The sequence below is a fragment of the Heliangelus exortis genome, chromosome 1 (genome assembly GCF_036169615.1).
Source record: "Heliangelus exortis chromosome 1, bHelExo1.hap1, whole genome shotgun sequence".
Classification (NCBI taxonomy): Eukaryota; Metazoa; Chordata; class Aves; order Apodiformes; family Trochilidae; genus Heliangelus; species Heliangelus exortis.
Genome location: NC_092422.1, coordinates 10854353 through 10880751, shown reverse-complemented (window position 1 = coordinate 10880751; position 26399 = coordinate 10854353). Strand labels below are relative to the sequence as shown.

Sequence of the window (26399 nt, the reverse complement as noted above, 5' to 3'; positions counted from 1 at the left end):
CTCTCCAGGCAGGACTGCTCCCAGTGCTGGGAATTTCTGCCATTTACCAAGCACTCAAAAGATGCCAAAGAGCAGCACAGCCCAGGCTGCTCTTCTCTGGGGTCTGCACTTCTAGCAATAGTTGCTTTGAAGTTCACAGTTTGTCTGGCTGCTCCCAACTGATGATACTCACACAAGTGTTGACTCAGTCCTGTCATTAATGCCCCAGGTTTCAAAGCATCCCCTGAATGTGCAAGATGTGCAAATGTCAATTATTAGCATACAGCCTGCTTCAGCAGCACTTGGAGAAGTTTTCTCAAGATCTCAGCCCACAGCTGAGATATATCTGTATACAGAGAGATGCAGGCTCAGCTGGACATGCAATAAGAGATGCTGCAAACGGACACTGCTTCCCCCAGGGCACCCACTGAGGCTGTTGGGATGCAGCACCCAGAGTTCCCCACTAACATCCTTCATTCTGTGCATTCTGCTGGCCAAAGCACCTCAGAGCCCACAGACAGGCAACTGTCTGGAGATGGGAACTAAACCACACAAATTGAGGAAAAAAATTCTTCCCAGAAATAAGGTGGAAATGGAGTGTGGCAAGCCAAGGGTATTCAATGGAGACATTAACCCCATGGCATGTAGAGCACAGGGCAAAGCTTCATTTTCTCACCTTCAAGCACCCTCTGAAATGGTAAGATGTGTCATAAGGAAATAAAACTTTTTTAGTGCTGCAAATGTTCATTTTGACAGACTGATGCAGATGCTGTGGCTTAGGCATTTCCTAACCCAGCATCCTACAACAACTGACAAGCCAGTGGTGCTCCCCAGGCCTTCATGCTTTAATGAAAGTTCATCCAATTTTCTGAGGTATCCTGACTCACCACATAATGGTTTCTATGTCCCGGGAAGTTTCCCAAGGTGTTTTATTGCACTACAGATCAGAGATGCTAAAACAAGAGGACTAATTCATACCAGCTGTGTATGAGCCATGCACAACCAGCACCCACACTGAACATGTAGTAAGGATGCTGGTGACCACCACAAGATCCCCTTCTCTTCCCCTCTCCAGTTCTCTCCCTCCCTCTTCATCTCCCTTCCCTGTCATCACCTCCCAGATGAGGCTGCAGTGAATGCAGCCCAGGGCACAGAGGTGCCTGAAAGCTGCCATATACAGGTCAAACAACATTTTTGGTGACAAGCAGCCACTGGGTTTAAGCACATATGAGCAATTGCCAGTTGCCTTCCTATGGGAAAAGATGCAAACAGTTGGTGCATCTGTTTTTCTTTCACCTGCATCCCAAGCCAGCCTCTAGTATTTTTCCCAGAACTAATTTGGAAACAAGCCTCTGCCAAAATTCAGCAGCTTGTTTCAATTTCCTCTCTGCTCAACTGCCTGTACCTGCTCAGTATCCATCTGCAAACCATGCCTTGGTAATAAGTATCTATGTATCTTATCTAAATAGCCAAGATTTCTACAGTAAGAAAGCATATCTAACAATATGAACATAATCATATGTTTATATTCATATTCAATCCTGGCTCAAAGCTAATCTTATTAAAATATGGTCATGGAAAGATGACAGAAAAAAATATATTAATTTGTGGCTTATACATGGCTGAAGGTGCTCTATCTTTTTTTTTTTTTTTTTCCTTTATAAGAGGGATGGGCAATTTAGTAATATTTATATGGTTTCTGCTCCCATATTACCTGATCAGCTGTGGTATATTTACCCTAAGAGTGATCAAATAATATAAGGAAGTTATATCAGGCCATAACATAGGAAATACAAACATACAAAACACAATCCTCACAATTCTATGGTTATTTCTATTTTCAAGTTCCAAGTATTAATTATATAAAATTACATCAAGGTCTAGCTGTAAAGAGATAACAGATGCAGAATTTCAGGCAGCAAAACTTCCCAGGGCTGTGAGAACAACTCAATCACATCCAAGCATTACCAGAACCAGCTTACCAACATTACAACCTGCAGACAACCACAGGATTCTGAAATATAACCATGAATAAATTTAGATTAGTGCTCTCCTCCTGCCCCTGGATGATGCTGAAGTGCAGTGCAGGTACTAACCCATGAGTTCTGGCACTGCTCACTGAGTATGGCAGCTGGGTTTTCCATGCCTGCAGCTGAGAAACAGCCAACATGGATTATTTATTTCCCGAAACTTCTATCAAAACTAAAAGTTACTTGGTGGCTTCAGAAAACCTCTGTAGCCTTCATAAACATTGTTATCATTTTGCACAATTAACAGCAACCACAGGTAGGAGGAAAATTGCAGTTATTTGACACCATGCTACAACAAAACAGGAAGGCAGAGCATGACAGGAGGATGACAGCTTGAGGTGCCAAGAGCATTCTAGGTGGGAAGAATGCAATTACCCAAACAGAAATAGGAGCTAAGCATTCATTTTTGGAAAGGACATTCATATTTTGCACCTGGAGGCAAAGACACCTCCATGCTATGACTCAAATAGCACTTCCACAACCACTTCTGATCCCGAGTTACTCATCCTTCATACCTAAAATGGACTCTACCATTGGCTCTCGGTTTAGCATTCCTGAGCTTTTCAAAGCACAGTTACATCAGGAAGTGTTTAAAACCAATCATTGCTTTCTATTGTATTGCTGGCTGAACACCAATGCTCACAAAACTGGGCATATCCAGTCCTCCAGTGCTCAGGACCTTCTTATTCCCCAAAAAGCATTAAAGGAAAAAGCTTTGGGATCTCTGTAAGCAGACAGACTGCTAAGCTGCCAGGGCTGTGTGGGAAATAGGTGACAGCCTTAACAGCAGGGAGGCTGACAGGGTATCACTTTCTGTATGAATACCACGTGCTGTAGTTTCATTCACGGCAGGGGCTTGCTGTATTTCTCGTTTATTTTCATACTTATTTTTCAAACAGAAGAGCTGGGTTTTAAACCTGAAGTTTTCTTCTAACAGATTGTCAGGATTATAAGCAAAATAAGCCATGTGCAAGATGTAGCACACATTTTAACTCTTGCTTTACGATACTACTGCAGTCACTGATTGTTTTGAATTAGTTTAATACGAAAATATTTTACCTGTAGCATACCCTGAGGCCCTAATGTTTGATTAGCAAAGATGAGAACTCATCCAAAAGAAAAGCACACTTTACCAAACTCTGTAATTCAGCTATGTGTTGGAGCTTTACCTGAGAAAGGAAAATGAAAATGAAAGAAATACTTCCGCAGAGCTCATAAAAGAGACCTTGATACAAAGGCAGTGTTTCAAACAGGATCCAGTGCTTTTAGAGAAGTAGAAGGAAGAATTAAGGGGCTTGTATACGGAAATGCAAGTCCTCTTTTTTATTGCTTTAAGAGGAAGAAATGCGCACATAACAGCAACAGACCTAGAACTAAAAGCAGCAGGTTGGATGACAGAAATATTGCTGTATCCATCCAGCTTCTGATCAATGAGAGCTCCCAGAGGGCTCAGATCTGGTCCTGGCATTCCCAGCCTGGTCATTCTCAATTCCTGTGCACTGATATTGTAGGACTCAGTGCTTTGGGTCAAAACCACATCTATTGCAATAGATGTGTAGCCAGATGTAAATAAAGCAGTCTGGGACATCTTATGGCTTAAGCAGCCTGGTATCTGATCTCATCTCTTCACTACGTTTTTGCACAGATTCAGCAGATTCATTCATATAGTGCCATTACAGCTTCCACTCTCTTTGTCTGACTAAAACCTATAGATGATGTATCTCAGATATACAGCACCGAATGCCATTAGACAGGTACACACAGTAAATAAAATGGATTTCTGAAGGAGTGAAAGTGCATTGATTCTGTCTCAGCTCTGTCCTTTGATCCCCTGTCTCAAAATACACAGTACTGATTGTCCACCTTAGAAATCTTTATTCATGCAGCACTACTTAAATGCAGAGCAAAAAACAGATTTTATAAGTGAACCTCCAAGTTTCAAGTCCTTGCCACTTGGATTTAGAAGCCTCCTCACCATTTCAGAAGAAAGGGCGGGTGCTTGGCTGCCGCACAGGCAATTCTGTAATCGGGGGATGGGGAAAAAAAGATAGCAAAGGAAACCTGGCCCTTCCCCGGTGAAGCACAGAGCGTTATCTACCGAGTCACACCAGAAACACAACTGGAACAGCTGCAGAGGCGCAGCAGAACAGGGGAAAGCTTTGTAAGGGCTTTTACTGCCCACCTTGCTCGCACCCCAGGACCAGGTGCCCGGCCCCAACAAACGCCAGAGCCACCCGCAGAGCCCTGAGCCCCCTTTTCCTCAGCGCTTCTCGCCGACAGCTGCTGAACCACAGCAAACCCTCCTGCCGAACCCCCGGGGGCAGAGCTCGGCAGGTTGCTCCCGCTCAGGGCTGAGCAGCCTTGGGAAACAAAGGGCGGCGCGGCACGGTTCGGCCCGGCCCGGCCCGACAAGGCCCGACACGGCGCGGCACGGAACGGCTCCAGGGCTCTTCTCCCACCAGCCCATACCCAGGAGAGGCAGCAGCTGAGCCGACGGGGCTCTTGCTCGGGAGGTGCCAGTGAATGGCAGCGCCCAGGGAATGCCCCAAGGAGCAGCTCTTCCTCTCGTACTCCCCACAGCCCAAAGGAACCTCTTCCTCCAGCCCCGACCGCAAACCCCTCCCGGAGCCTCCTCGGAGCGCTGCCCCCTCCTCCCCAGCGCCCCCGCCCCGCCAAGCCCTTTGTTCGCCACCGAGGGATCCGTGGGGACGGCCGATTACCGATGGAGACCTCCTGGGCGAAGGCGAGGGAAATGAGGAGCAGCGGCAGCCCCACGGCGATGCAGGTGACGATCTTGTCCAGCGCCAGCTCCAGCCGCAGCCCCTTGTACCGCGTCTCCGGGGGCTCCTTCAGCAAGAAGTCGGAAAAGACGTACTCGGTGGCGATGTGCGCGATGGCCATGGCGAGCACGGCTCCGCCGAGCACGGCGCGGTCCGGCACGCCGCGGCTTGAGCTTGGCTCCGCCCGGTTCCTCCAGGCACAGCCGGGCTGGGCCGGACTGGACTCTTCTGGGCCCGGCTCCGCCCCCGCAGCCCGGCCCGGCCCCACGCGGCTCCGCCCGTGCCGGGATGCGGAGTGGGACTCCCCCGGACAGCGAGGAGGGTGGACTGCTGCGATACAGGGACACACGGACACACACACACAGAGACACACACACACACAGACACACAGACACACCCACACAGACACACCCACCCCTGCCCGGAGAGGGGGGCTCTGGGCGGGGATTCGTATTGCAGTTCTTCCGTCGCCTCTGGGCCGCTGGCTGGGCACAGGGAAGAGCCCGGATCCGTGTGCTCTTCACCCACATCAGGTGTTTGCACACACCAGTAAACCCCCCTGAGTCATCTCTTCTCCAGGCTGAAGAGCCCTCTCCCCACCATCTCTTCTGGAAAGTGTTCCAAGCCCTTAATCACAGAATCACAGAATGGTTTGGGTTGGAAGGGACCTTAAAGACCATCTAGTTCCAACACTACTGCCATGAGCAGGGACACCTCCCACTAGACCAGGTTACTCAAAGCTCCATCCAACCTTGTCTTGAACAGTTCCAGGGAGGGGGCAGCCACAGCTTCCCTGGGAAACCTGTGCCAGCGTGTGCTGTGGCATTTCAAAGTGTTTGGTCCGCATCGCCACATCTCAAGATGCTTTTCGTGGCAACCAGTATGGTGCCTTCACCTTTAGCAACCCTGAATTCATTCTCCCCCCTCCCCCCTCGTATTTTTCCAGCTGCTCTCTGACCCACTGCGAACTCAGTGGCAGGAGCACTGGAGGTGCTGGAAGTGACTGTCCTCCCTGTACAGAGCCACCTTCTGCAGTGTGTTTGGTTTGTAGTGCTCCCCCTGGCTCATCCTGCTTCTGTCAAAAGGGACAAATCATTCCCTAGTGCACTGAAGTCTTCCTTTCATAAGTCCTAGTTTATTAAACTTCTGTTCTATCTGCTTTTAATTACTCCTTCTGTTTTCCCTAACCCAAACCCAAGGAAATACTTCTCCATAAAGAAACTATTCTACAACACTGATTCCCTTTCTTTTCCTTTCTGTGTCATTCTCGTGTTGCTGTGTCCTCTCCTGGATGGGGCTGGGGGATGTGACTCACATCAAGATGCAGGTGCCCCTGACATTTATGCAATAGTACTAAGGGTTTTTTCTTGTTTGCTCTGTTCTTAATTCCTGCAAAGCCAACAGAGATGCTGTCCTTTGTCACAGGTGTCAGGGCACAGCTGACTGTGCTGCCTGTGCTGGGCAGGTGATGTTACTCTTTCTGTGATGCTCCACACTCTGTTTGTGTCACCTGAGCAAGCAGCAGTAATGTCCTGAGGCCCTGAGACCTTTGGAGGCTTCAGTCTTGTTTCACAGCAACCATACCAACTGAGAAGCCTGGCAGATAAAATTAACTTTGCCAGAATGTTCATACAAATAACTTTTTAAATTATTGTTATAATTACTTTGGACAGCTTGTTTCTATGGTCAATATACAGTTTTGATTCTGTTCTAAAATGTCAGAGGCATTAGCTACTCTAAAAGGAAAATACTGAGTAATTTCCTTTATTAACAATATATGTTTAGGTGAAAGGCTTTGGTTTTGTTAGTATACAGAGAGCAAATGTTCTGCACAGACTGACTTTTTAGGACAGGAGACCTCAATTTTAGTGTTTACAAAGCAGAAAGATGAAAGGACTTACAGTATTTTTCCATCTCAGAGGGAAGATTTAGAGGAGTCTGGAAGTGTTTATTGCTGTGGGATAACTCCTGTTTGGGCTCAGTCCTGCAGTTCTACCTCAAGTGTGTGCTTTTGATTGACCGGGGCAAACAAAGTAATCAAGAAATAACTGAGAAACATCAAGAAAACGTGAATATATTGGTTAAATGAACACCAATCCAGGACACCATTAAGGAGTGATGGCCAGTAAAGTTTCCTACATTTGAACATACTTCAAAGTACAGAACTGGAAAAAAATGCAATCAGAAAAAAAAAAAACAAAAAAAACAACAGCAACTTGAATTTACATTAAAAATCAAATTTAGATAAACAGTTTCACACACAGGTTTGTTCTTGAGTTCGTCCGCAAGAGCTGTAGCTGGCATAAACAGGCCCAACTGAGCACTACCTAACTAAAAATTACCTATAAACATTCAAGTATCACTAAACATGGCCTGATTCTGCCTGTCTTCCTCACAGAGATCAGCCTCCTGATGTCTTCATCACAGGTAGAAAGTGAGGTGCTGCTTGGTGGGAAGAGGGGCAGAATGAGGATCACAATGAGTAGCAAAGTACAAAGTCAACTTTCTTAGGGGTTGCAGAGGGGTAGATTTTTAAAGGGGTTAATAAAAGCTGTTAGGAACTAGCAGCAGGAGCTCTTCTGAACTCCATCTATAATGTTAGGTCCCTAAATGCCTTTAAAAATCTGTCCTTGGTGCATGGTTTCCTCATTTAACGCAGGGAGGGGGAATAAAAAAAATAAAATAAAATAAAAAGGAGGTTATTTAAATGTTGGTGAGTTAATTGAGCCAGACTTTGGGAAACTACAGGAACATCCATAATGACACTTACTCCTTCAGGAGCCAGCATGCTTAAAACAGTCCTTGGTGGTGTTTATTCCCTAGCATGAACCCCATGTTTCTGCACAGAGAGCATGGATGCCATGCTGCCTGCTCCTTATTCTTGTGGACAAATCCTTTGCAGCCAGTGGGGCTCTGCTTGGCTGCCAGATTTGATATTGGGCAGAACTCAACCGAACTCCAGAGGAGTGGAAAAAGTGATGGATGGTATGTGGCTCTCAGACTCAAACCCTACAGCTCATGTTCACTCTTGTGAGAGCTGCCTGTGGGGTAGGACTAGCAGTGATGTCTTGCTTCAGTTTTATTATCAGCCTCTCATGAAATCCAGTGCAGCTCTGTGAATGATGCTAAAAGCAGGGATTTAGAGGGAATCTGTTAGAAGTGCACTTTTGTCATGGAGAGCCTTATAATGGATCCTGCTTCCTTGGCGGGTCACAAGGCAGAAGAAAGTTAATGCTGTTGACAGCAGAATAAGTCCAATGAAAAAAAAGGCCATGAGTATCAGGCTGGCTTCTCCAGGACTCAAAGTTTTGCCAAAAAAATTACCCCCTTTGCCGTCATAATCTGTTAAAAGAAAAGTAGTTAATGAGAAATACATGCATAAATCTGAAGAGTTTTAAATGACATTTTAAAACTTCCTTACCCTTTGCAGTGGTCCTATTTTTTGCAGTAGTTGTATCATATGCTCCAGTTGTGAGTCCTCCTTCTGAAAGAGCTTTCCGCTCTGTGCAGAGGGAGAAAGGGCATAGCTGAGTCAAAAGACTTAAGAAACACTTTCTTGTCTCTGGAAAAGTAGCCCTGATTTTATTAAGTTCTTTCTACCTCACTGATCTGAACAGAAATCCTGATTAGAACAGCACAGCTATTGCTCTGGGCCAAAGTCCTTCTCTGGAGGCATCTCCATTACGCCACTAATTACTGTAGTAGTAGGATGAGGGGGAATGGTTTTAAACTGAAAGTAGATTTAAATGAGATATTAGGAAGAAATCCTTCACTGTGAGGGTGGTGAGACACTGGCACAGGCTGCCCAAGGAAGTTTTGGCTGCCCCCTCCCTGTAAGTGTTCAAGGCCAGACTGGATGGGGCTCTGAGCAGCCTGGGCTGGTGGGAGGTGTCCCTGCCCATGCAGGGGGGTTGGAACCAGATGGTCTTTAAGGTCCCTTCCAACCCAAACCATTCTATGAGTCTATGATGCTGTTCTGCATTTACTTGTACATTTGAAGTTTCATGGCCAGAATAAATGTGTGCTAGAAATAAATTCACCTTGTTCAAGGAAGGAGTATTTTGGGTACATTTGGCATTACATTTATCACCCAGCTGCTACAGGGTTACAGTACCAGGTGTGCCTGCCAGTGCGGTCGTAGTCCCTGGGGAGGAATGTAGCAAACACTGTGGGGACCCAGGCAGCAGATATGTGAAATTTTGTGATGTGGAGCAGTTCAAAAAGCACTTCTGACCTCACTGTGCATGGCAGTAATTTACTGATGCTTCCCACCAGCATGCAGAGCACAGCAGTGACATTAGTTCTTTTTCCTGCCTGCCTCCTACTTGATCTGCTGGGATACCACCTCTGAGTCCAAGGAGAGGTTTTTCTGATACTGCACCTAATTTATTGATGGTGTAAGTTGTCTCCATGCCAGCGTGGATGTGATCAGCTACGTGGCAGTGCAGAAGCCACGTTCCAGGATTTTCTGCTACAAGTTCAACTGTCTGGAAAGTCCCAGGAAAAAGATCATACACGTCTCCTCTGTGGTCCTTATCTGTCTGTGGCAAGGCAAAACCAGCATTATAAGAGTCATGCATCAGGTACTTTCCATGGGCACCGAAATATGCCCATCAGGCTGCCAGCTCCTCAAGACTGATCAAATGCCTCTTGTAACATGTTTTGAGTGTGCCCCACACAGAGAAACTGAGGTCTGTAGACATCCCTTTTTTAATCCATTAATTAAGTAATGACAGGGGACCCCGGACTTCAAGGGCTGGTTGACCATAGGTGTTTCTTTGAAACAAGGATAATCTTGTTCCTGTCACTCTGTCACAACATGAAACACTACTGATAACAGGCATAACCCTCTGATTTCCTCCTTCATGGCTATATACATATTTTTACCCACCTAATCATATCCTCTAACAGTGACATTTATTCATGTTTCATAACTGGTTCAGAGTGGTAAAAGCTTTGCAGAGATCTAATTCATTTTGTATTTTCTTCACATGCAAAAATCCCACTGATCTCAGCAGCAGGCCCAAGTTCCATACCCAAGCTCCAAAACCAAGCCAGAACCTGGACTTTTTTGCAGAAAATTCCCATTACACAGTAAAGGTTTTATTTTGATTAATTTTACCAACCTTAAAGATGAAGGTCTGTGCATGGAAGTGGACTGTATGTATATCCACTTCATTGCCCATTCCTATCAAATACCAGTTTGTCCGATCACCTTCGTTCATTGTTAGACCCAGGAGACCATTATAGATCTTCCCATTGATTGCTGGAAGAAATTAAAAATAGGACTGATTAATAACTGGCCATGGCATGGGTGATGATAACCTACACTTCAGGCATTCTTCACACTTTCTCTGTGGTGCCCAAGCAGAGGGGACAGACACATGTGGCTTCAACAAGGGCTCTCCATAGTGACTTACTGCCATTTCAGGGAGCCAGCCACATTTTTTTTTGTTTCAGTTTCCAAATCACCTAACCAGACAGCAACAACCATTTATTCTGTTTTGAAAAGGATCAAGTAGGTTTTTTACCAGTTGAGATCAAAATCCTGAACACACAGGATTTATGCTGAGAAGCCACGTTGGAAAAAGAGGGAATAGAGTTGTTGCCTACAATGAGTACTACTTGTAGAAATCTAAGTTCACTTTCCCAGGGCTGTTCCTCCCCCTGTCCAGTCTGTTCTTCCTGGCTCCTGAGCTGGGTACTACTGCAGCCACGGTTTTAAAATGTCATCCTTGCACTCCCACTGAACAAACCCACAAGGATCACATCTCCCAAATGGCAAGGGAAGTCTGGCAGGGCAGCCTTGTCCCTATCTTCGATTCAATTTTGATATAAAAATATCTTGGCTGGCCCTCATGAAATCTTTTTATTTCCAGAGTTAGTTCCCAGAGTCTCTTGGCTGCTGCCACCGAGTCCTTCATACCATGCATGCTGTTGCCTTCTACAAAGTCCTTAGTGGAATTAAAATCATCAGGATTCTTATGAAGGTATGTTTCAATATTTTCTTTCAAATACCAGGATTCATTTTCATCAAACACCATAAACAGAAGAGTAAATTCACGATCAATGTCCTTCCTTAGACCTCTTTCATCTAGAATTCCTTTTCTGCAAACTACAAGAGGCCCAATCAGACCACTGTATGTGTCCTGAAATAAAACAAATATATGCATTACAGATTTTCTATTACATTGAATAATTAAATAGTTAATAGGCTAATAGTTAATAAGCTAATTACAGATTAAATAAAGCTGAATTTCCATTTTCCTATCAGATGATAAAAAATTAGCACTGTCTGATTAGAGATAGCTTTTTCTACATATCTCTATGTTAATGTACCAAAGCAATCCTTTGGTTTAACTCAAAATCCCTTCAACCATTCTTTAATGAAGGAATTATATTACCATGGTATAGCCCTGGGTATTTCAGCAGATTCAGTTACCCAGGTATGTGCAACTGCTATCAAAGATGACAAAGCATCCAGCATCCAGCTCTGTAAATTATAAATCCCTGTGGTCCTCACAGGAATGAGAATCAGGATCCTTTCAGAGCCACTATTCAAGGCGTGAGGATTTATCCAGTGCAATGTAATCTTTAATGACCATTTCTTGGTTACCTTTACAAAATTCACTGTTGAATAATAAACCCAAGTGATACAGTTTGGGTCTGTTTTACCAGGGCCGGATCGTTCTGGGACGTTCCACCTGTAGGTGTTTATTTCCCCTGAAATAGAGAGAACAATTTTATCATGAGCAGCTGGGTATGAGAAGCTTTGAATAGTATGTAACTGAGATCTGCTCATCAAAATATGATCTGCATCAAAGCTATTTGTGAAAGCAGGCAGGAACGGGATACGGGTGAGATTCTGCCTTTCAGGAGGTCACTGAGATTCCAGTGGGGTAAATGAGGGCTGATGGCCCCCAGAAAAGGAGGTCTGCCTTCCCTTGGAGGGAAGTTTGGAGAAACTTGTAGTGGATCAACGATCTTGGATCTAGATGCTTAATGTCAGTTGAAAGTGTCAGGAGCTAAGCTCCAGAAAGTATTTCCTGGATTTTCTCAATTGAAAAGGGCACTGAGTTGTGCAGTTGTCCCTGGGATTTTGCAGACAGTGCTGCAGAAGTGTATCAGCTCTGGGTCAGGAGAGGAAAACTGAATATATATCATCATGCAGACTGGGAGGACAGGGGTTTACTTCCCTCTTCCAGCTAAGTCCCCTCTCCCTAGCAATTGCCAAAGAACCCCCGTCCCTTTCCAAAAAAAATCAGCCCTGCTGCATCCTCCCTGAACAGAGATTCCCTGACCTCTGATTTAAAAGAACAGAACAATCTGATGGGGAACTGGGGGAGGACCAGTTCTCTGCACTGAACACAAACACACCTGTGTTTAGATGAGCTGTCTCTCCTGCGTTTCCCAGCTTGATTTTTCATCTGTTTTTTGATGGTACTGCAGGGAAGGGTAGAAGGCCTCTACAACTACTTGAGGTTTTATTGATGTGGCTGTTGGTCTCTTCTCCCGAGTAACAAACAAGTCATAGGACAAGAGGAAATGGCCTCAAGTTGTGCCAGGGGAGGTTAAGATCAGATATTGGGAAAAATTTCTTCACTAACAGGGTTGTCAAGCTTGGAATATGCTGCCCAGAGAAGTGGTTTAGTCACCATCCCTGGAGGTATTCAAAAGATGTGTAGATGTGGTGCACGGGGACATGGTTTAGTGGTGGACTTGACAGTGCTAGGTTAATGGTTGGACTTGATATTCTTAAAGTTCTTTTCTAACCAAAGCAGTTCTATGATTATAAGGTGTGATCAACACCTTTCCCCTTCAAGTGGTGGAAAAATGTTAAGCCAGGCAGTCTCTGGCCCAAAAGCCTTCCAGGGTGACAAGGGCCATGAACATCTGGGGACGGGCAACAAGCCAGCAGGAAACAAGGAACTCACATGGCCACAGTCTTAGTACAGCCACAGCCCAACAGCTGCCAACAGCTGCCTGCTTCAGGGGGAAGAAGTTTCAAGCTCAAACAGTTGTGAAGTGACTGAGCCTACTCTTGTGTCACACTGTTCTGATGGATCATACAATAGTAGGTTTTATTGTACAGCAATAACTACAAAAAAAAAAAAAAAGGAATGGTGACTCTGAAATATCATATTGTATGAGATGAGTCTCAGGTAAATGTTGTGATATCTTTTAATCTTAAATGGCAAGCACCTTCTGTTCATTACAGCATGGGTTCATGTACTTCAGGGGAGATCAGAAACAGGACACAACACTATGCTAATAGGACAGAAAACCTGAGCAAGAAACCTCTGTCTCAGAGGCATTCGTGCCATGGAGACACACATCAAGGAAGAGTATGTCATCCATCAACGTATGTATCATCACCTCTTTTTAGAGGGTGTGATGTGAGAATTGATCCTGGTCATGGTCATTTACCACTACCTTGCTTTTTATTCCTTACTTCAGAATGTATGGAGGCTGTAGATGGAAAAAAATCTCCATTCTGCTTAAGGCCTGAGACACTTCATATGACATCAAAAATGTACCTTTGAAGTGCAAATGAAGCATAACCATGGGTAAGACTGACAAGCAAGAGGAAAATGGGTGTTTTCTTCCTTTTTGCTGGTGAGTAAATGGTATAATGGACAGGGTGAGGACGAAGCTGTCTCAGCAGAGAGCTGTGTTGGATTAGGCTGCTTTGGATCTGCTCTGTGCACCTCTTTACTACACCACCCAAATATCCTTAGGAGCTGGCAGTGCTCTCAGGAGCACAATTTAGCAGGCCACGAATCTGACTGATGACTGGGTTCAGGATTTAGTAGAACTAAATGTGTTCTGGGGAGCCTTTGGGGAGAGTCAAGCCTGGCCTAGGAAGAGAGCCACAATTTCGAGGTTATTGTGGCGGGGACTGAAGTCCCCAGGAACTATTATTATTTTGAGAGGTTTGTTTTCCCTGTTAACTGCTGTTTCCAAATTCCTAAAAGTCTTAGCTCTTGCTGAAGAATCCTTGCTTCTGGTTTGCTGTCAAACACAGACATCTTCCCTGCCCTAACTCGTCCCAAGCCTGCTCCCATGTGGACACAGGAGACATGACAGTGGTGTTCTCAGTGTTACACCTCGACTGTCAGCAAAACAGCATTGACAAAAACAGGTACCAAAACAAGGCAATCATTTAAATCAGCTGCCTTTTTTTTTTTTCCCCCCCATATGTTAACCACAGGTATTCATTCATCAGACTCCAGCAAAGTAGATGCTGGTTCACGTTTGGCCAAGAACTTGCATGTGATTGCACTGTATCAATACAGCTACCTGCAGGAAAGAGATTTCAGCTTCCAGAGAGGTTTACTACATAAGAATTTCTTTTCATTTAGCTTCACACTGAATCTCACAAACACCACAGAAAATAGTGCATGGGTGATGGAAAGAAAACGTATGTACATTTTGAGTTGACTGTAAGTGACCTGCTTGCAAGCAGCTCTGTGGATAAAGTCCTGGGAATCCTGGTGGACAACAGGGTGACCATAAGCCAGCAGTGTGCCCTTGTGGCCAAAAAAGCCAATGGCAACCTGGAATGCATCAAGCAGAGTGTGGCCAGCAGGTCAAGGGTTCACCTCTTCCTCTGCTCTGCGCTAGAGAGGCTGCATCTGGAATACTGCATCCAGCTCTGGGCCCCCCGGTTCAGCAAAGGTCTACAAAGAGGATTAGGGGATTAGCACATCTCTCATGTGAAAGGCTGAGAGACTTGGGTCATCTTAGTCTGGAGAAGACTGAGAGGGGGATTTTACCAATGCTTATAAATACTTCGCATATGACTGTCAAGAGTATAGAGACAGAATTTTGTCACTGGTGCCCACTGACAGAACAAGAGGTAACTCGAACAAACTTGAACATAGGAAGTTCCATCCACTAAGAGGAGCTTTGTTACTTAGAGGGAAGCAGAGCACTGGAACAGGCTGCCCAGAGAGGTGATGGAGTCTGCATCTCTGCAGTCATTAAAACCCCACCTGGACACCATCCTGTGCAACCTGCTCCAGGTGAACCTGCCCTAGCAGGGGGATTGGACTAGATGATCTCCAGAGGTCCCTTCCAACCCCAAACATTCTGTATTAATGCCTGGGTTTGAGTTTGGCTTCCTAGGAGAATATAAAACCCGATAAAAATTTTAACAGGTATTTTTCTATATGAAAAATCCCAGTTCTGTGAAAACTATTTTTCCACTATTTTCTACAGTAGAAACTGAGGCATATTTGGTACACTTCTTCAAAGACTTGTAAATCACTTGACAGTGACATTTTGCACATTTCACCTCAGCTCTGAATGCAAGAACCTATTCTGTGTAGATAAAGAGAGGCACAATTAACATTGCCAACAGCAACTCTATCAGTAAGTTTCTCTGTTTTTAAAATATTTAGTTACAGTTTCAGTCTGCAGCAAAAGCAACACTGGCATGCACTTCTCTTGCCATGGTTATGAACCTGTTTCTGCTTTTTTGTCCAGTGGTGCTATATTCCTGTTTCTACCCCTGATAAAGACAAAGGCTCATTCCCTGCCCAAACATTCCCCTTTGATCAAGAACCTACAACATGGAATCAAATCTGAAAAAAAAACATTGAGCATATTGTCCCTGGAAAAACAAGTGTAAGCTTGAAGGAGGGATTATCATCTGTTTAAATGCTTTTACATACAGTCTTTTTATCTCCAAGGTAAAAAAAAAAAAAAAAAAAAGAGGGGGGGAGAGTGGAGGGAGCCTTACCAGGAAGAGTAATTGGTGTCTCAGGTTGTTCTTCACAACCCACTTCTTCTACCCCATGTGCACTTATTGAATAAGGCCTGGTGGCTTTGTTCTTAAACACAATCAGTACAGAGTCACCAACCTCAGCGTGGAGTAATGGCCCTAAAACACAAGATGCTGGTCATTAATGCTGATTTTCTGAATTTCACAAACTTTCAATAACTTGGCCTGGGAGAGAATCCAAGGTCTTTCTCAAAACCCTTCAGCTTTCAACATTTTCTCATTCTTTCAGCAAATCTATCAAAATCAGTTTGTTTTCTTGGCTGATTAAAAGCTCTTTACATATAAAACCAATATTTTTTCTTTTCAGAGTTGTTCACTCTGAACAGACCTTTGGACAGCTTGTTTTTAAGGAAACGTGGGGTTTTTTTTTGTGTCTTTCAAAAATTTATTTCTTCAGCTGGCAACAGTTTTTTGGGTTTTTTTTTTAAGACTACTTTTTTACTTTTGTACTGCAAAAAAAGAAATGTCAAATGTATTCCTAGAGAGTGTTGATTACTTTATGAGCAGTTGTTGACCTCATCCCATAAAAAAAACATGAGCTGATGGGGTTTTTTTTTTTTAACATGCATAAAATTTTGTCTTGCCCAATTTCAGGTACATATCCAACCCCTAATATTGATTTAACCTGCTTACAACACTTTCCCCATGTTATATGCTCTGATGTTAAGGTGAATTCTGGGACTGCCATTTTGTCATCCTCCCTGTTGGTACTCCTTAGAAAGCTCCTTGTTCATGTTTGAGAATTAATTCTCTAATTTAAGAAGCATCTTTACACTCTGCAATTATACAAATGGGGTGTGAAATCACTGATAACCTGGAACAGGCATTACTTCTCCCTCTTTTCCATGTTAACAAAGCTGAAAAACCTTTTGGGTTTGGAAGTAAATCCAATTATCTGTCTTGGTCTGTGAGCCACAAGAGATACTTGCCCAGGATTTCCAAATGTTCCTCCTCTTCTGTCCTCACTTTATGCTGCGTGAAGTTGCCATTTGTGTACTCCCTATAAACCACTTTCCTGTATTTTGAACCAATCAGATCTTCCTCTTGGCTCAAGAAAACATGCCCATAGCTGCAAAATAAAAAGGCAAAAATTAGAAGCCGCATACATATCTCAAGGCCAGTAACTGTTGTGTCACTCACCATGGATGTGATAAGAATTTGTGGCTTGGATCAATGTGCTGAGTGACGTGACACCCTGGGTGATGCAAGATGTCATAAACAACAAATAATAGCAGTACTAATTCTCACTAAATGCACACCCTCTTCAAACAAATAAACCTGAGCCTATCTTGGCACTCGCCATAAACTTTTGGGAACACAAATCCTTCACCAGAGCTATCAGAGTAGAGATGAAGTTCAAGCTAAGAGTGGCTTTGCCAACTCCCTCCAGATGCATCCTCTGCTTCAACAAAATATACTCTGTCCCTGCACACCTGAATCCTCTTATCACCATGGCTGCTGTCTCTGGCTGCTGCAGGCAGATGAAAACTGAAGCCTGACCTTGCAATAGCAAATACCATCACCTGAGTTAAGGGGGGGCTGTTTTACCCTTTCCTCCTGCTGCTGTGCACTGTGCAGGGCTGGATGCTTTCTCAGCATGAAAATAAAGTGAGATGTGTATTTTTCTTTCTGCATCTGGCAGACGATGCTTTTTTTTGTGCCCTCCAGGTTTGTGCAGTCACCCAGTTTGTTGTGCAGGCTGCCTGGCCAGCAGAGGACACTCAGAACCAGCTGCATAGCAGAGCCTGCACCCTCTGCCCAGAGCAGCTCTGTCTCCTGGCACCTCATCTCCAAGGTTGTGAGGTTGGCTCACAACGTACTAGATAAAAGCAAAACATGCCCCAGGAATGATGCTTATGGTAATCATATATTGCGTGTGCAACAGCAGCCTCTGACAATACTGAACTTTGTATTTTCTTTACATATGTTTCATCACTTGTGACTGTTCAGGTATATTTTTTGTAAAGGAAGACTTTTTGTAAAGTCTTCCTCTTTATAGGGTGCAGTTTCTCAGCAACTTTTCCAATGTTTGTTTTAAAAATATATTCCTTGTTCCGTTTTGCTTTCCCCAAGGTGGTATCAGAGACCCCCCTAGGCAGCATGATCTGGAATCTGTAAGTTCTACACGTGCTTTTTATTCCTTAGTAGAGTGAAGTGTAGACATGGTGCACTTGCAGTGGTTATTGTGTTCTGACTTTTCCAGGGGAGCCAGGGGATGCTGCACTGTAGTGAAGCAGGTCAGCACCTCCCTAATCCTTCTGCACTGCTTGAAGGGCTCTTGTCTGGGACAAGATTTCTTCTTTATGAGCACTGGGATGAGGAGACTGGGGAGAGAGGAAGGGGCTGGGGAGCATCACCCTAAGGGTGAGTCAGGACATAGATTTAGGGACTTGGAAGCCTTCTTGGGTTCAACAGCATTACAGGTCTCTGAGAGGAGAACATTTCAAAATGCTGCCTATGAACTAGTATCATCTGAGAGGTTGGGTTGTTACTTATAAATATATTTTCTCTTCTTTTGTTTGGCCAAGAGTACCTCCTAAAAAGTACAAGGCTGGTTTCATGAAATGATGCTACAAAGTTTCTCCTTCACTATGAATTTGCCCCATGTCCACAAGCATTTTTTTCTTTGGGTACCTTTCCTCATTGCTGCTGACATTGTAAATCTTGGGTGCTGAGCTCTTATTTGAAACATAGTCCCACTCCACCTCCTCTGCAGCAATGTAGTAGAGCCTCATGGCTCCATTCTGCCTCTTGGCTTGGGTGGTATTATGACAGCTGCTGACCTCATAAAGATGTTTCATTCCACCAACAAAGTGATCAAAAGTCCTGCAAACCACTTTGAATGTGCCTGGAAAGGAAGATACATGAGATTAAGGAAATTTATAAAACTTTTAAGAGCAGTTTAGCAAGTTAGTTCCTGTGCTTCGTACATCTTTGATCTCTCCTCTAACCTGATCTGTGATGCTGTATGGAAAGTCAAGCAAGGGGATGCTTGTACAGATTCATAGAATCATTTTTTTGGAAAAGGCCTGTAAGATCATCAATTCCAGCTGTTAACCCATCACAGTTAAGTCCACCATTAAACCATGCCCCTGTGCACCACATCTCCACACCTCTTACATACTTTCAGGGATGCTGACTCCACCACTTCCTGGGCTAGCCCATTTCAGTGCCTGACAACCCTTTTGGTGAGAGATTTTTCCAAATATCCAACGCAAACTTCCCCTGACCCAGCCTGAGGCTGGGTCCAATCACTTGTTGCTTTGCAGAGACCAGTGCTCACCTTGCTACAGCCTCCTTTCAGGTACTTGTAGAGAGCAATAAGCTCTCTCCTCAGCCTACTTTTCTCCAGGCTAAACATCCCCAGTTCTCTCAGATGTTCCTCATGAGACTTGTGCTCTACACCCTTCATCAGCTTCACATCTATTAGAGTTAGGTTAGCTTAGCCAAGGGAGCTAGTAAGCCTTGTTTTATTCCAGGTACCCATCCTTTGTCACTGTTTCCTTCTACATCCAGAAAAGTATGAAGATTCTCTTAATCTTTCTTTTGTTCCTTATGTATTTATAGAAACATTTTTTATTGTCTTTAACAGCAATAGTCAGATTAAGTTCTGTTTGGGCTTTGCACCTTCTGATTTCCTTCCTACATGATCCCATGACATCCTTGTGGTCCTTCTGAGTTGCCTGCCCTTCCCTGTGGATCATGCTGGCACCAGAGCTGCTCACCTCAGAGCCTGCTGGCTTTGGAAAAGTAAGGGAACTGAAGAAGAAACTAGCTGATAAAATGGGTATGGACCACTCATCTCCTTTAGTCACCACATGTGCCATGATCCAAAGACATAAAAGGATTAGGATTCAAGCAGACATTCCCAGGCTGAAAACCAAACTTGCACATAAGACACTGCAGGGCTGGGAGCTGTAGCATTACAACAGGTTCTTCAGCTAAATGCAAAATGTGACTGCAGGCACAAATGGAGATCCATGAATCAGCATGTAACTTTTTGCTCCATCAGAAGCTCTAGACTACTCCATCTTTGCTCAAAAATCTCCATAAATTATTTCTATCTCATTAAGTTAGATTAATTTAGCCAAAGGAACTCTGCGAAGGAATCAGTTTGATGTCTGGCCTTCACCTGTGTTACCCAGCCTGCAGAGATGCCCACAGGGAGCACAAAAATATTTAAGGGAGAGTGCATTGGAAACACTGATAAAGGCAGAGAGAAACAGGGTGTGTGCTTCAGCGATGCTGTTTCCTTGTCCCCGAGCCAGCCTTGGGGACATGAGACTCCCCACTGAACCCCTGCAGTTGTTCTGTCTTATCAGGCTGATAGAGGCCTCTGTGAGACTTTTCAAGACAGGTACAGGCCCATTATATGAGGACACCTGTGACAAACAGGAACATGCTGCTTAACTATTTATTTATGTGCACCTACATGGTATAAAACCAACTGATTTAAACTGCAACTTTCTGATTCTTTCTCTCCCTCCATGAAAGACCAAACAAGTATGGACTTTTTTTGTTGTTGTTTTTATTTCTGTTTTGTTTTGTGGCTCTGATGCCCAAAAGCTGAAGTGACAGTGGGGGCATCTTTTGGCATGTCATGGGAAGATTTTAACACTTGTACTTCCTACTCATTTACTCAGGAAGAAGCTGACCACAAAGTAGTCCTGTGTAGGTCTAGCTGCTAGCACTCTTGTGAAGGAGGAAAGAACTTTCACAGCTGATTTGTGTGCGAGTTGGTGATGGAACCTAAATTAGAACCATAGCTCTTTTCAGACTGGATCTCAATCCACTCCTGATGCTTCTAGGGCAAAAGGGTTGAAAAAGGTAAACCAGCATGCAGTTAAAGAAAATAACATATGTTGGTGATTGTAAAGATACGATAAACTATTCAGTTTCCTTTATTACCAGCAGAAGGTTAGCTGGTAAACATTAAAAGTCTCCAAGAATATATTGGTAAATGTGAGTCCTGCAGTGCAGTTTCATGACAGATGGGGGAAATGTACAAAATATGCATCAGAGAAGAATCTGCTCTCCTAAAGACACAGGGGCCAGAGGTCTAACCTGGTATGTACACAAGGCCAGAAGGTATTTCTGTCAGGTGCTTTGGCAGAGCTTTGCACAACTCTGATGACTGTGTTGATTTAAACAGTGTTGCACTAATGCAGCAGATAATGTTGCACTGATTTTCATAAATATATATTACATAAGTATTCATAAATAAATATTACATGGTATCTACAAAAAACAAACACTCTCTGAGTTTGAAGAATGTATCACTGGATTATACACAAGAATTAAAATTACCTTTAATGTATTCACTTCCAAAGAAACTCCTAAAGAACTAATAGTATTGCAAACCTGTTATTTAAATCCTAAAATTTCTTAAATTATGGCGACTATCTACATCACAGTGAACTTTATCTTTGCTAAAAAAGCCTGTTTTGAAATTTATGGTAATTCTGTGAGCATCCTGTTAATCTCTCTGCCTGTCCCAAGATCCTCAGGGCCTCTGCTCTTCAATGCACAAATCTATTTGATTTACAGAATAAGAAAAGTAGCCAAGCCAAATCCCCACAGCCTCCATGCTTTCAGACTCCCTCATGCAGAGCAGACCATCTCACCAATGGTTATTTTGGCTGCCTGATTTCTGCAAGATAAGTTGATGAACGTACCCACACGGTCTGGCTGCATCAGCGCTGTCCCCGATAAATGAGGAAACAAGGCCAGCCCGTCCCTCGTTGTCCCCCTCAGGTCGATGGTATTTCCTTGGAAATGAACCCCGTGCATGTCGTAGTGACTGCCCAGCCCAATGAGGTGCCAGGAGACCTTCTCATCCTTGCACATGGCCAGGCCTGGCAGGTTACCAAACAAGTAGCCATTGACAGCTGGAGGAGAAAGAAAGAAAGAGCCTGGTTGGCAGCAGTCAATGGAAACTCATCCCAGATCCTCCTGCATCTCTGGCAAGAGACTCGTGACTCAGCAAGTCACAGAATTAGTTCAAGGGGCTTTTTGTGAAGCAAAGGTAGCACTGGATGAGACTACAACTATGCCTCAATGCTATCCCAACAAACTTTTTTTTAAGCCTGTGAAATCTTGTAATAGCCCTTTGTGATGATGTAGTACTCTGAGTTTTTCAGGGTGCTGCACAGAAACCAGTTCATTATAGAAATTAGGTATCTTCTCTCAGCCTAGGAGAATGTATAAGCAGATCATTAAGGCCATTAAGTGTGCCAAAAAGGGTCTGAGTTGTAAGTTCAGCTCTGATGGAGACTTCTATGTGATTTTCAGTTCTACTTACACTTCCAAAAATGTGTCTCCTTTCACAAGTGTTATGTTTTCACAGGTGTTATGAGGCTAAACTTCCTAATCCTCAAACAGGACTGGGTGAAAGATATAATGGCAGAAAGAAGTTTGAGATGCCACCTTATGAAGGAAGAACAAAATAGAGAGGTCCAGAAAGTCCTGAGTTTCTCTAGCAATAAATTTTCTCAGGGCTCTTCAGAAGATTAGAGCAAGGAGAGGTTATGTGATTTGCTCAAGTCTGTCATGTCAGGCATGACTTGGAGGAGGCCCATGCTGTAGTCAGATACTTAGATCCAAAAGTGGCATTTTAAAATATTATTCCCCGCCCCCCTTAATCTTTGCCTTTCCTCTGTGGGAGGTGGTCACTGCCTAAGTGGGAGCTGAGAGAGCAGAGCAGGTAGATCTTCGTTTTCTGAGTCAGTGCCAAGGCCAGCAGTGAAATTTAAATCACCAGTGAACCTCTTCTGAAGCTGGTGCCTGACTCTGGGATTAGGCCTTTTTATAGACCCAAGGTTTGTAGCTAAAAGCTAAGTGCTGTTCCCTGTCTCTAGGTGTGGTTGGTAGGTGGGTGCATTCATTGCCAATGTGGCTGAGGTTTCTACATGCACTCCAGTGTGCTCCAGTCAGCCACGAGCAATGAGAAAATCTGCCATGTTATCTTTCTAATATCACTGAAGAAAAGGTATCATGAAAAGATATTATATGTTTCATACCATGCATTTTGTTGGATTCCTGGAAATCTGCATCATTTTTATCTACTTTTGAAGGGTCTCCAGTAAATGTTTCGATATTCTTGTCCAGATACCAGCTGTCATTCTCATCAAAGATTGAAAAGAGGAGGTAAAATTCTCTGTCTATTCCTTTCTGTAGCCAAGAAGGAACCCAAGACATTAAAAACAGTCTGTGCAGAATTACCCAAGTAAAAATTACTATTTTTTTAACAAAGCTTTCTTTTCCCCCCAGAATTGCAGCCACCTTCTCACTGTGACCCTGAAGGGACAGGGATTGGCACTCTTCTATCAGACAGAAGGATAAATGAAGTGACCTTTACTTACTTAGGATGGAAAGATGTATTCATGGCTAAGAAGTGCATGGAAAAGAAGGAAAACTACAGAGTGAGCCAGAATACTAGAGAATGACAGTTTTATCTTCGTAACCATCCCCTTAGGTCAGCTTTTACCCTGAAGACTGCCATTTGGTTTATTTCTTAAAACTGAGCTAGGAACTAGGCAAACTGGCCCATGTGGACCTTCCCCCAGAGAGCACCATCCTGCTCCTAAGGGTGAGCAGATGTCCAGGCTGAGCACCTGTGTCCCGTCGTGATTTAGTGCATTCTTCCGACAGACCAGCAAAGGGCCCACAAGACCAGAGTTGGTGTCCTTGACAGCATCAGTAGCTGAGTAGTACAGATAGGTCAGGCACGGGGGGTCTCTGCCTATTGGACCTCCGTTTTCAGGCACCCTCCACTTGTATGTGAAGGTTTCACCTGGTTTAACATGGGCTCCTGGCTTCAGATATCCTGCAGAGAGAAAATTGAGAAGCATCGAGGTTATGGGAAGGTTTTGTCTTCCTGAGTATAACCACTAGCTGGGAGACAGACATAGCTGCTGGTTTCTGTGAACAAGCTCCCCCTCGCAGCCACAGCTCGAGCACCATCCCACAGTCTGGGCACTTATGCCAGGAGGACATCTCACTGAAGTCCTGTGCCATGGGGACAACCAAGCCTGTTCCCTGCAGAACAAGTTTAGCTGCTTCACCCAGACGCCTCCTGACGCTATCTGAATTATCTGGATTCGGTCAGACAAGACATAAAAAGCTCATCCTTGTGCTTAAGTAGCTTCTTCTAATGTTTGTAGCTTACCTGCCCTATCTTGAGGTTCATCTGCAACACAAACACAGACTTTTCATTAAGCACCAACAAAGCAATTACATCAGCGAGCAGAGCTGCTCTTGGGGATGCTTAGAAATTCAGAACAAATCTGATCCTGGTAATTGCTTATTTTTTATTTTGTAGCAATGCACGGGAGCCTCTGTCAGAGTCTCCAGAGAGCGGTTGCTATTGTTGTTTTCAGAAGCTGCTTTTAAAGGATTTGGGCCATTGTCAGCTGCTGTGCACAAGGGTGGATGTAGCACCACTCGTGTGATTTAGACACCATAAAGGAGCATCAGTACCCTCACAGTGAGGACTTACAAAAGGGATTTGAAAGGAAACTTGGGAAAAGGAATTATCCCTGCACGCTTTTAAGAAAGAAAAAAGTATTAAGTTATCTTTCTGGTTTTCACTATGAGGAAGACCAAACCAGAAATTTTGTTTAACACTTAAATACCCATGGCTGGATTTTTTTAGCAGAGCCAGATGTGTCTGGCAGCAGCAGACTTTGCTGGTCTTTGTAATACACCAAGAGAATCCTCTTGGAAACTTTTCATGAGTGAAAATATCAGTATTACATTTACACACACAGTGTTTGCCACAGACTGCAATACAAAGTAGAGCACTCCTGCAACATTATCTGATGCTACTGGAGTCATCCTGCAACAGTGGTCAGGAAGGAGAAGAACATTGATTTGGGGCTAAAAACTTTCTGACAATGGACAACTGTCATATGCAACTCAAAAGAATATCTCCTGAGAGCAAAACTGAAAAAAAAGGATGCTTGTTGACACCTGTAGATGCCTCTACGTATGTTTATGTAGTATTTTCCATTAAGAAGCTGCATTCAGACAATACACAGACTTTGAAAAATCATTTACCTTCATTGCAAGCCTACAGACCCTGTAAGAGCTTTACCTGTCTATACTTGTAGATAAGGATGATAGAAATCCAAACCCCAAAGGCTACAGGGAGAGAAGGGGCAAAAAGATTGTTAGGAGGAGATGGATCTCAAGTCAGGGTCCTCTCCAAAGCCCCAGAGGTGGGCAAACTACTGCTGAATTGCAGGATTTGGTTTGATTTTGTTCCATGCCAAAGGGTGCAATGCTGATGGGTGCTATTTTGGGGAGTGTTAAATGAAGTGTCACTCTATCTGACGTGTGCAGGTGACTCCAAGGCTGATCTCAGGCCATTTTTTTTCAGGGTACAATAGGCTCTGCTGGCAAATTTGTTGTGTTGCAAAGTCAGCAGACAGAGACAACAGAATTTAATAAAGCCTTTTGTATTGCTTTTATTGTATGACGTTAGGAGTTGTACATGTTGACCTAATTCTTAGCATACTTCTCAAAAGAGTCATTATGCCTTGTGAGTTTCTTTCTGATTTGTTGTGGTGGAAACAAAGCAATTTAGACAAATAGAGGTCTACCTTTATTTTTAATGCTGAAAATGCATCAACTTTTTCAGAGACCATAATATTATCTCTGTAGACACCATGGATGGGATTCAGCTCACTCTACTTCAGCCTTCTTAAGCTTAGTCCCTAACCCAAACTCTATGCTGCTTCTGTATCAACAGAGCCAGAAAGACTTCTCCAGACAGTCACCTACTGTCTTCCAAAAGAGATGTTTAAAGTAAATGGAACTTCTTATTCTCTGTAGGGATTGTTTCTTGTCACTGACAGAAAAGGATGCCTTCCAGTTAAATGTGACATTTAACATTTAATGATTAAACGTAGGTGATAAAGATCCTGTTCTTGCACAGAATGAGAGGGAGACTTTGGTATAAGCTCCACTTCAGCATCTGCATATTTATGAGGATTAATAAGGTTATGACTGCTTCACATTCCAGATCACTCAGATAAAAGATGCCTCTGACACTGAGTATCCTGGCAGGGAAACAAGAGCAATGCCTGCCCTGGAGAATCAGGATTGAAGCAACCCAGACTATGTGGATAGCTATATCCAAACACTCAGCAGGGGCATCATGTCAGAATCTAAGCTTCATCATTCTGGAGCATGTCCAGAGGAGATCCACTGACTGCAGTTGAGCGATATTAGATTAGAACTGATATAAACTGGATTATGACTTTTGCTCAACGTGGAGTTCAGATAGTTTTAGATGCCTTGTCTGGTATGGGTCCATGGGACAAACTAGAATGTTGGTAGACTGGGGAGTACTGTGGGCTGAGACACATGGAGTAGAGGCAAGCTTATCAAATCACCCCTTCTGTGCCTTAGCATCCACAAAAAGGGCAAAGCTGTAGAGAAACAGCAGATTTTTAGGCTCTGGTATTCTGGATGTGAGAACACAGCAGAACAGTCAAAACTTACCATCTGCATAGGGAGCACCCTCTGACAGCTTGCTGAAGCTCACACCATGGGCCATAATGCTATAGCTCCTTCTGGCTTTGTTGGCAAAGGTAACCAGCACTGTATCTCCCACTTCAGCTTTTATAACAGGCCCTTAAAAAAAACCAAAAAAGGGAGGTATGAGAAGAACTGCTCTCAATTTCTTTCTACCTATACAAGAGAGGGCTGCTTGGCAGCTTCAGGAGCAAAACTGCCCTCTGGATCCAAGTGGATCTGCATTCAAACCTGATGTAATGACAGAAAGGGAAAATATTATATACTATATAATATAATATTATA

The 26399-nt window shown here is 43.8% G+C and overlaps 2 protein-coding genes across 2 annotated transcripts in view; both read right to left on the bottom strand.

The window, feature by feature from the left end:
- Positions 1-5044, bottom strand: part of PANX1 (pannexin 1) — a 28327-nt gene extending 23283 nt beyond the window's left edge. The window contains exon 1 of the mRNA XM_071733885.1: positions 4730-5044. Coding sequence (XP_071589986.1) covers positions 4730-4910 — 181 coding nt within the window. The 5' untranslated portion in view covers positions 4911-5044. The remainder of the gene's footprint in view (positions 1-4729) is intronic.
- A 1803-nt stretch (positions 5045-6847) lies between these two features.
- The window catches only part of HEPHL1 (hephaestin like 1), a 34935-nt gene continuing 15383 nt past the window's right edge, over positions 6848-26399 (bottom strand). Inside the window, exons 8-20 of the mRNA XM_071733871.1 lie at positions 26082-26213; positions 23189-23400; positions 22595-22745; positions 21251-21463; positions 18210-18423; positions 16505-16644; positions 15534-15674; positions 11406-11512; positions 10716-10938; positions 9916-10055; positions 9171-9330; positions 8211-8291; positions 6848-8131 (exon numbers count right to left, since the gene is read on the bottom strand). Coding sequence (XP_071589972.1) covers positions 7929-8131; positions 8211-8291; positions 9171-9330; positions 9916-10055; positions 10716-10938; positions 11406-11512; positions 15534-15674; positions 16505-16644; positions 18210-18423; positions 21251-21463; positions 22595-22745; positions 23189-23400; positions 26082-26213 — 2117 coding nt within the window. The 3' untranslated portion in view covers positions 6848-7928. The remainder of the gene's footprint in view (positions 8132-8210; positions 8292-9170; positions 9331-9915; positions 10056-10715; positions 10939-11405; positions 11513-15533; positions 15675-16504; positions 16645-18209; positions 18424-21250; positions 21464-22594; positions 22746-23188; positions 23401-26081; positions 26214-26399) is intronic.